Here is a 9,533-nt window from a genome sequence, read left to right as displayed (position 1 = left end):
CTCTCGCTCTCGCTCTCTCGCTTTCTCTCACTCTTGCTCTCCCTCCCCATGTGAGTAAGTTGGCCTGCTGTATCTGGATTCCACATCAGCAGATTTAACCAACTGTGGCTCCAAAATATTCCAGAAAAATGACAGCTATGTTCAACATGCACAGGCTGTTTTCTTGTCCTGTTTCCTAAACAATGCTGTGTGACAACTATTTACACCCCATTGTCACTGCGGTAACCTAGATGCGATTTGAAGGACAGCAAGAACAACTATAACTTTTACAGAGGGTGCTTGAGCCTGGTGGGGTGTTGGCACCTGCGGGCACCCTGGGGCCAGCGCCTGTGGGTGCAGAGGACAGCCTCTGCCCTGGCCTCCCCAAGGCCTTTTCCTACAAGCTCCTTCCCCAAGTGGGTCACATGTATAAAGACCTGTTCCAGAGCAGGTTTGTAATTGTGTTTCTCTCTGGGGACAAACCCTGGCTCCAGGGAAACCTGTCCCTCCCCTGGCTCCCCGGGGTCTGGCTGAGGCTGAGCAGAGCCTGTCTGTCTGAACGTGAGTCTGTCCTTGGTCCCGACCACATTTGTGTGTGTCATCAGGCAGATGGGAGCCCTTGGGAGCCCAGAAGCTTCTGCTGTGGTGGCCACAGAACAAAGCATTCTGTCCTGCATCTCTCTGGCCCAGGGAGGGAAGAAGGGGACCCTGAGCTCACCTCCCTCCTTCAAAGACGCTCACTGATGCTGCCTTCCCTAGGGGGCTGCCTTCCCTAGGGGGCCGGAAATGGGTCCAGATTAGCTCCGGCTCAGTGGGGAGGCTGTGCAAGACAATAATAGCCCAGCCATGGCCTGGCCAGCTCAGGGGCTGAAGAGGGGGCTGCTTCCTGCCCTCCCCCTCTGTCCTCCACTGCCCCTGGGGCTTGCAGTGCATGAAAACTTTTCTTCCGGAGGCTTGGACCAGACTGCCTTTGGCTCTGGCTCTTCTGACAGCATGCCATGGTGACCTCCAGGGCAGCGCCAGCATCTGGGGGCCAGAGACCCCCACCCTCTCTACCAGGGAAGCAGACACAAGCCAGGGAAGGGCCGTGTCCCACGGTGACACTGGGGGCAGCCCAGCTTGTCCTGTGCTGGTAGCCAGGGTTCCAAGCTGCTTAGCAGACTAAAGTCCAAACTCTCCCGCTTTAGAGAAAAATAAAGTTTCCTTTTCTCCTGGTTCCAGTTCCAAGGCCTCTGATACTGGAGACTTGAGTGCTAAAGACGTCAAGGGAGGTGGGCCAGGGCTCTGAGGGCCTCCAATGACTCCTCCGGCCTTCTGGGCTAAGCCCTGGCCTCTCATTCTTCCCAGGCCCAGACCCAAATGCCCCTGTTAATTTCTTGGAGCCAAATCCAAGGCTTTGAAGCTTCACAGAAGGAGAAAACAAAATCCTTCTGCTGTCGCCCACAGCCCCCAGCGCTCCCAGCTCAGTCAAGTTCAGCGAGCTGACCACAACCTCTGTGAACGTGTCCTGGGAAGCCCCTCGGTTCCCCAATGGCATCCTGGAGGGCTACCGGCTGGTATACGAGCCCTGCACCCCAGTGGATGGTGAGTGGCCCTATCCCACCGATCCCCTGAAGGGTGCCCAGCCATGGGTGATATGAGCCAGCTCAGGATGAACACAGGGCCCACAAGTCCCTGCCAGTTGGTCACTAATGGTCATTTTAAAAGAACAGGGGACTTAGAGGCAGGAAGGGGCTGGACTTCTTACTGCCTGGCTCTACTTCCAAGATGTTGTCACATGGCTGGCTTAGTAGGGTACCCTGGTGGCAGGAAGGGGCTACTTCTGTGGTCACTCTCTTTCTCTCACCCTTCCCAACGGTGGAGGCCAACAAGAGCAAGGAGCAGAGCGCAGGGACCTCACCACAGCCAGAAGTTCTGGGTCAGTGGCAGGAACAATGGCCCTGTTTTTTCCTGCAGCCATTTGGGTGCCAGCGGCCTGTCCTACAAAGTGGAGCTGTGTGTTAGGACACCCAGGGAGCTGGGCCCCAGGAAGGGATCCCATCCGGTCAGGTGCAGGGCCAGGAATGGGGCCAGGACAGAGACTTTGAAGAAAGGGTTCAGGAGTCCTGGATAAGGACAGTGACCTCTACCTTGAGAGACGTGAGCATGTCGCCTCCCAGGTCCTCAGTGCAGCGGGGCTTGCACATGCTTTTACGGACTGCCATCCTCTGGGCAATAGCCCGACTAATAAGCATGGATAACGCACACCTTACCAGCATGGCGTCTGCCCCGGGTACAGGCCAGTCGTTCCCCTTTCCCTGGGGAAAAAGGAGGCTCCTGCAGATGAGGGTTTCCAGCAGTGTCAAGGACTAGATCCCAAGGGCCCTGACCTCTGGTCCTAGACAGTCATTAATTCCCCGGCTCCAAGTAGCCCATCCTCATTCTTCCATTCATTCATTCACTAGTGGGTTGGGTGCCTAGCAGCTTCCAGCGGCTCTGTCTGTGTTTGAACCACAATGCCCCATCTGAGACACTCCCAATACCCAGCTGAGTAGGAGAACAAACTAAAGCCAGGCTCAGGGACAGACCCGGGGCCAGGGCCAGTGTGGAGCCTGAGTACAGGAGTGAAGCGTGGTCCCAGCCCTTGGGGAGGCTGATGGCCAGTGACAGTTTATGAGGCACAGAGCATACGCTCTGCCACCCCCTGAAAGCCACAGCTGCCTGCCCTCAAGCTGCCATGATCCGGGATACAGAGGCGTCTTTAGTTCTACCCTGAAAACCCAGGTGGCACAGGTAACGGGGGGCTCAGGGGAGCTCAGCCCTCACTGGCAGAGAGAAAACAAGAGCCCAGAGTCTGAGCTGGGGTGGAGCGGAAGTAGGAGCTGTTCTGGTCTCTGGGGTCCCATCCAGCCCCAGACCTGGGGCAGCTTTATGGAAGTGCTTCCTGGAAGCTTTGCCTAGAATTGGAGTTTTGCAAGGCATGACAAGAGAGAACACGGCAGGGGAGAAAGGGACGTGGGTTCAGTGTATGCACAATGGGATGGTGAGTGTTTCTCCCTCCAGGAGCTTAAGGGCCCTGTGGGCCTTCAGGAAGCAGGACAGCCTTTCTCAAACTTGCTCAGTGACAGTGCTTTTCCCCGTAAACAGCTTGCAGAGGCACAAAACAGCACGGGGAACATGGCCTTCTTTGCTGGCTAGGCGAAGTGCCTTGGCTGGGGCTGGGCTACTGCCCCTCACTGTAGCCTCCAGTGGCCTCAGTACCCCTGATTCCTCCAGCCACCGCAGGCCCTGCCCACTGCGCTTCTCCCTAGGGGTCAGCAAGATTGTCACAGTGGACGTGAAGGGGAATAGCCCCCTGTGGCTCAAGGTGAAGGACCTGGCCGAGGGCATGACCTATAGGTTCCGCATCAAAGCCAAGACCTTCACCTACGGACCAGAGATCGAAGCCAATGTCACCACAGGGCCCGGAGAAGGTAGGTGAGCCATGGACTGTGGCCCCTCTGCACCAACTCCGTCAGCCCCCCTATGAGGAGGGTCCCTGGGGGTCAAGAGCTGCGTAGTTCTGGAGACAGAGCAGACACCCTGGAGTTTGCTGGTTCCCCACCCCAGCACCCTTGCCCTGTTCCCGGTGTGGATTAGTCTGTGAGGTCCTCAGGTCACAAGGCTAAGCCCTTCTCTTACCACTCAGACGCTGTGTGCACAGCTTGGCCCAGATGGACGCCAGGGCCTTGCACATGCTACACGCGTGCTCTGTCCCAGCCTGAGCTCGCTCCTTTCTTGTCCTTCCCACAAAGCTGCTGGCCTCTATCACCTGCAGCCTGGTAGAACCCTGTCCCTACCTGGCCACGCTCCTGCACCACCCTTGAAGTTTGGGTTCGCAGAGAGTGATGCCTGAGAGTCACCCTCAGTTCCCGGGTGGATCCTCAGACACCCTGGTTCCCTGGGGTGGGTGAGCCGAGCAGTCTGCTCCAATCCCGAGGACCCCCAGTGTGTTCAGGCACTCTCTCATGGAGCTTTTAGATGGAGCAGGCAGAGGGGTGGGGCTGGCCAAAGTGAAGGACAGGGCCAGGCAGCTCCTGGCAGCTCATCACTGCTGGGCCCCACTCCTGCCCTTTGCTCAGGCCCTGCCCCGGCAGAATGTCATTTTGTGTTTCCTAAAGTCTCTATGAATGGCCCACCCCACTCTTGAAGCCCTCCTGATGCATCCCACCTCCCTACCTCCACCTGCCTTGGCCAGGCACGTGTGGTGGTCAGGGATTAGCCCCCAAGTACAGGTACAGGTTGACCCATCCCAAGCACGAAGGCCATCCCAAAAGTTCCCCACCTACCCCACCAGCCCAGAGTGGACAAAGGCTACTCTTGTCCCCAGGAGGCGGGGCTGGCCTGGACTCTGGCAGGGTTGGGGGCTTGCCTGGGTTGGCTGGCAGCTGGCCACTCCTCACTTTCCCACTGGCCACTTTCTCTTCCTCCTCTGGTTCTACAAAGAAACCCCTGTGATCCCAGCTGCCCTGAGAACGGAGTCCCGGGGCATGAAGACAGCCTGCCTGCCAGGAGTTGCTCGCTGGCTTGCTAGCTCTGCCCTTCACCTGGCCAGCCCCACCCCTCTGCCTCTCACCTGAGACTTCCTGGGAAACAAAAGTAGAAAGAGCCGGCTAGCTGAAGCGGGGATTGGGGACAGGAGAAGGTGGCCTGGAGGACACCCTTCCAATTTAAGTCTTAAAGTAACCCATCTGAGGAAAGGCAGGAGGCCAAAGGAGGGGCAGAGGGTGCTCAGAAAGAACCAGCCTCACCCTGACCTATGGACAAGGAGGGCCCTGCAGGGAGGAGAATGCACCAAACTGAGCATCCCTGCCCCTCCAGACAGGTCCATGGTGAGCCCCTCCCTCGGCCCTGAGTACTTTTCTGTGCAGAGCAAGAACTCAGACCCTCCTGGGGGCTGGGGAGATGGCTCCATGGAATAAGCGCTTCCCTGGCAAGCGCAAAGGCCTGAGTTCAATCCCCGGTTCCGCCCAAAGGAAAAAAAAAAAAAAAAAAAAAAGACCCTCCTGGTGTTCAATCCCTGGCGTGCTGTGCCAGCCCCACCCACAGGGTATGCTGAGATGGAGATTGAGACTGGGCATAGTGGCATGCACCTGCAATCCCAGCACTTGGGAAGCTGAAAAACAGGAGAATCACTGTGAGTCCTATGTAGGTAATGAGACCCTGTAGATCCTGCACTAAATATAGAAAGAAAAAACACAGGCCCTCAACCAGTCTTTCAGACCATAGCCCCCTCCCTTGAGCTGTAAACGGAATGCTTCCTAGGGGAGGAAGGAAGGAAAGGAAGAACTGCAGGGTCACAGACGTAGGGCCCCAGCGGTGGGCTGCCCAGCTGTGTGCTGTGTCCCTGCCCTCCTGTCCCAGCTGACCAGCTGTCCAGGGGCCCAGCAGAGCTTCAGTTCAGTGATGATCTTTCTTGCCCGCTCTCTTTCTAGTCTGTGTTCCTAGTCCCACGAGCACATAGGAAGCACCTACTGCGTGCCAGACTCTGGGGACCCTGAGCTCCAGGTGCAGTGGGCGATAGCACACAGGGTGGGGCTCAGGGAGAGCAGAAGCCCAGAGGACAGGCACCAGGGCATTCTACAGAGAAGGGGCCCTGGGCCCTCTGTAGACAGATACCTGGCTCCCTGCTGTCCTCAGAAGCTGGCCAATATCCCAGGCTGCTAGCTGGATACAGGAGAGTAGGAGCAGCCAGACCTTCCCCTCCCCTGGCTCTTCCTTCTGGGCTGGCCCCCTCCCTCTGCCTGGCCCCTCTTTCTTCCTCTCCCCACCACGGCTTCCTGGAGCCTCCTCTCTCCTCCCCTAACCTAACAGCAAGTGTAGTTGGGGCAGGGAGACTTCTGGCAGGAGATAGGGTGGTCATCACTGCGGGTCAGCATCACCTACCAGAGGAGGTGCTGGCGACCTTTCAGGCTTCTCAAGTCCCAGTGCTGTCCCCGCCAGTGGGGTTGGGGGGAGTCCTGGAAGCTCTTTGGCCTGTGTTGCTTTGACCACCCAGACACTCTTCTCGAACACCAGTTGCAAGGTTGGGTGATCATTGGGTTCCTGCGTCCGCTTGCCCACCGTGTGTGGTGTTCACAGGTGCCCCGGGACCACCGGGAGAGCCGATCATCGTGCGGTACAGCTCTGCTATTGCTATCCACTGGTCCAGCGGAGACCCTGGCAAGGGGCCCATCACCCGCTACGTCATAGAGGCCCGGCCTTCAGGTGCGACCCTACCTGCTTCCTGAGTGCCTGCACGCAGGCCTCATGAGAAGGGACTCTTTTCTGCCAAGGGGGGAACTGGAGGCAGCCCTGTTGGGGAGTGGGAAATTGGGGGGCGCGTCCTCTGAGCGGCACCCTCGCTGACAGAACAACCAGGAGGCTGCAGGAACACGCAAGGACTCAGCTCCAGCTTGGCTGGAGGAGCCTTGGAGAAGCCAGACAGGAGAGCTGTGGCTTGAGCTGATTAAACGCCCGTGTCCTCTGTGCGACCCCGCTGCCGCCTGCAGCTCCGGCTCTGCCATCACAGCGCTCACCATTCTTGTAATGGTACCAACCGCTCCTGTCAAGCCTGAAATCGAATCACAAGAACTTCTAAAGCCATCAGGAGACGAGCGATTGATAAGTCGCTGGAGGGGGCTGCGCTCCGATCTTGTTTCAGGCATCCTGACACCTGCTTCCTGGGCTCCACTTACTTACTCGAAGGAGCCCCAGCTCCCCCCGTTGCTAGGTTTCCCATTTAATCAGAGATACCAGAGTCCGCACCAGCCTAGGGCTGCAGGCTTCTTTGTATTCAGTGGGTCTGAGATTAGGTGATTGAAGTTGAGAAAAGAAAGACAAGACTTGGTCCCTGTGACCCCAATAACAAATAATAATCGTAATGAGAAGTAGTCAGGCATATCAGTAGCCAATTCTCCTAACGGGGCATATTGGAACATCCCTGTGGCAAACTGTTCATATCGTGAGGTACCCGGGTGCTAATCATACCAATAGCAAAGAGTTAATAATTCTAGAAGCTTCTGGGAACAGCCACGATTGCCTTAGTCACCTCCACATAATTGCATTTGCGAATAGCAGCTCAGATCTAGCGGATTGCCTGTGGCGCTGGCTCTGTCCCCACTCCAGATGGTCCCTCCTTGGCCCTCCAGAGCCGGCTGCCGAGTTGGCCAGCAGACCCCTGAATGCATCTGCCCACCAGAGCCTGCACCTTTCTTCCACCCAAGTTGGCCAGCTTGCGGGCAGGCTGTGGAATGTTGGCCCTGGCCTGGAGCCTGTTGATTTTCCAGGGTTCCCTGGGAGGCTCAGCACGAGCCTCTGGTGTTCCAAGTTTGGAGGCCATGACTCGGTCCACACAGGTGGAATCTGGGACTTAGCATGGAAAGGAGAAACAGGGCAACACTGGAAGCTGGGCCTGTGCTAAGCTGTGCAGAGAGCTGGGGGGCACCTCAGTCACCCCAACCCAGCAGGGCCTGAGCTGGTGAGGAGTGGGGAGAGCCAGGGATTGAGTCCTCAGGCTCCCGCTCTAGGAGAGGGGTTACCTTTCCTCCACCACCTCCATGCTTGCAAACTTCCATCTCTAGGACACAGTGGCCCTGTTCACCGCTGCTCCTGTGTTGTTTATGCCTCCTGCTGCCTAGAATAAGCTGAACACACCCAATCCCCACAAGCCAGAGAGCAACCAGGCACAGCAGACTTGCGAGGGACTCATGCTGAGGATTTACAGGCCCCTAGAGCGGACCCTGCGTATCAGCCAGCTCCCAGGGCCTGAGGCCAGGGCCACGGCAGGACGTTTCAGTGGCTTCTGGCCTGGCCTCGTTGCCCCGGCTCTCAGTTCATCTCTATGTGTGGTGGCTCAAGGGGGGACAAACAGCGGGCAGGACGCTTAAGGCTTCTGGAAGCCATCAGCCGGTCCTGCATGAACCAAGCCTGTCAGCAGCTCCCAGTTCGCTTCTGGTCGCGCACATTGCAGTCCTGGCTGCCCAGGGGAAGTTCAGCGGCAGAAATACCAGCTCGGCCCTTGATGTCCGCATGGCCGTGGAAGGATGAGTTAAGCCCCCCTGTCTGCATCTTGACTTTCTCATCTGTAAAATGACGACCACAGTTCCTCCCCCCTGGCCATTGCTATGACACAAGGAAAATGAAGCAGAGAGACCTGGGATGCATGACAAAGGAACTGGTGTCTCCTGCTGTGTGGTCATCATCAGTCCAAGGTAAGAAAGAGCAGGCAAAGCCCCAGGAGGATGGGGCTTGCCACCCAGTCCTTTTATTTCAAGGCCTGAAGCACTGAAGTTGGACAAGTTGTCCTGTGGAAAAGATGGTGGAAAGGTCTTCATTCATTCATTCATTCCTTCATTCATTCAGGAAACACTTAGCACGTGCTTGTGCTCGGTGCTGATTTGTGCAGAAACAAACGACTCAATCCCTTGAGGGATTTTGTAGCCTAGCACGACAGACAACAAGAAGAGTGACCGTAAATTAAACAGAAGATGTGTATGAAGCTGATGCTTGAAAGAACATTAAGAGGGCCGGAGAGATGGCTCAGTAAAATAAGTGCTTGCCTGGCAAGCACAAAGGCCTGAGTTTAATCCCCGGTTCCGCCAAAAAAAAAAAAAAAAAGAACATTAAGACCCAAATAAAGCCAAGGCTCATGACCCCAGGGTCTTCCGAGGGAACAGCTCTGGACCCAGACAGGCGCCTCAACCTTCCCTAAATTGACAGGACCTCTCTTGATGGGGACAGGCAGCCATCTGCAGGTCCTGCCACCCTCTGGGTGTAAAATTCAGAAGCGACAATAGATAGTGGTGGCACCTCTGGATGCATTTGGACTTAGGAGTTGGAGCTGCAGAAATGCTTGATGAGGAAGAACAGTAAAACCCATCAGCCTGGAGAAGCGCGTGATGGAGCCGGGGACCCAAGCTCTGGCAAGCGGCTCTCTTTGGAAGGAGCTCGGGAGCCGATGGGAAGAATGGGTCCCGGAGGGTGAAGCCAGAGTTGCTGCGTGGTGGATGCTGGTAGAAGGCAGGGGCCTTTGGAGCCCTGGCCTGGAGGGATTCACTGGCTACTGCGTGACCCCTTCAAGTGTAGGCCATGGGAGGGAGGCTCTGTGAGGTCAGCCTAAGTGCTACACAGCAGGCCAGGCAGGCCAGACAGGCTGTGCCCTCTGGGGAGATGGATAGCCTTGGGTGGGATGGGATTGAAGAGGGACTTGAGGCTCCCGCTTCACCTCACAGCTGCCTTTTCTCTGTGCTCTTGCAGATGAGGGACTCTGGGACATCCTCATCAAAGATATCCCTAAGGAAGTGAGCTCCTACACCTTCAGCATGGACATCCTGAAGCCAGGCGTAAGCTATGACTTCCGGGTCATCGCAGTCAATGACTACGGCTTTGGCACCCCCAGCAGCCCCTCTCAGTCTGTGCCAGGTACTGGCTTGTGGGGTGAGAAACAGGGGAGCCCCATGGAAGAGCCTGGTGACAAATGCTGGAGGGGGGTGGGGTAGGAGAAGAGAGTCACCAGGCCACAGGAACGGTGGGGCGGCCCCCAGGATGGACTGTCC

At 57.0% G+C, this 9,533-nt stretch overlaps 1 protein-coding gene across 1 annotated transcript in view; it reads left to right on the top strand.

The window, feature by feature from the left end:
• Sdk2 (sidekick cell adhesion molecule 2) overlaps positions 1-9,533 on the top strand; it is a 277,422-nt gene that overhangs the window by 251,690 nt on the left and 16,199 nt on the right. The window contains exons 38-41 of the mRNA XM_012514498.2: positions 1,426-1,563; positions 3,270-3,431; positions 6,079-6,204; positions 9,235-9,399. Coding sequence (XP_012369952.2) covers positions 1,426-1,563; positions 3,270-3,431; positions 6,079-6,204; positions 9,235-9,399 — 591 coding nt within the window. The remainder of the gene's footprint in view (positions 1-1,425; positions 1,564-3,269; positions 3,432-6,078; positions 6,205-9,234; positions 9,400-9,533) is intronic.

Source organism: Octodon degus, unplaced genomic scaffold (genome assembly GCF_000260255.1).
Source record: "Octodon degus isolate 3935 unplaced genomic scaffold, OctDeg1.0 scaffold00033, whole genome shotgun sequence".
NCBI lineage: Eukaryota > Metazoa > Chordata > Mammalia > Rodentia > Octodontidae > Octodon > Octodon degus.
Note: the sequence above shows the minus strand (reverse complement) of the source record. Positions and strands in the feature narration are given on the sequence as shown.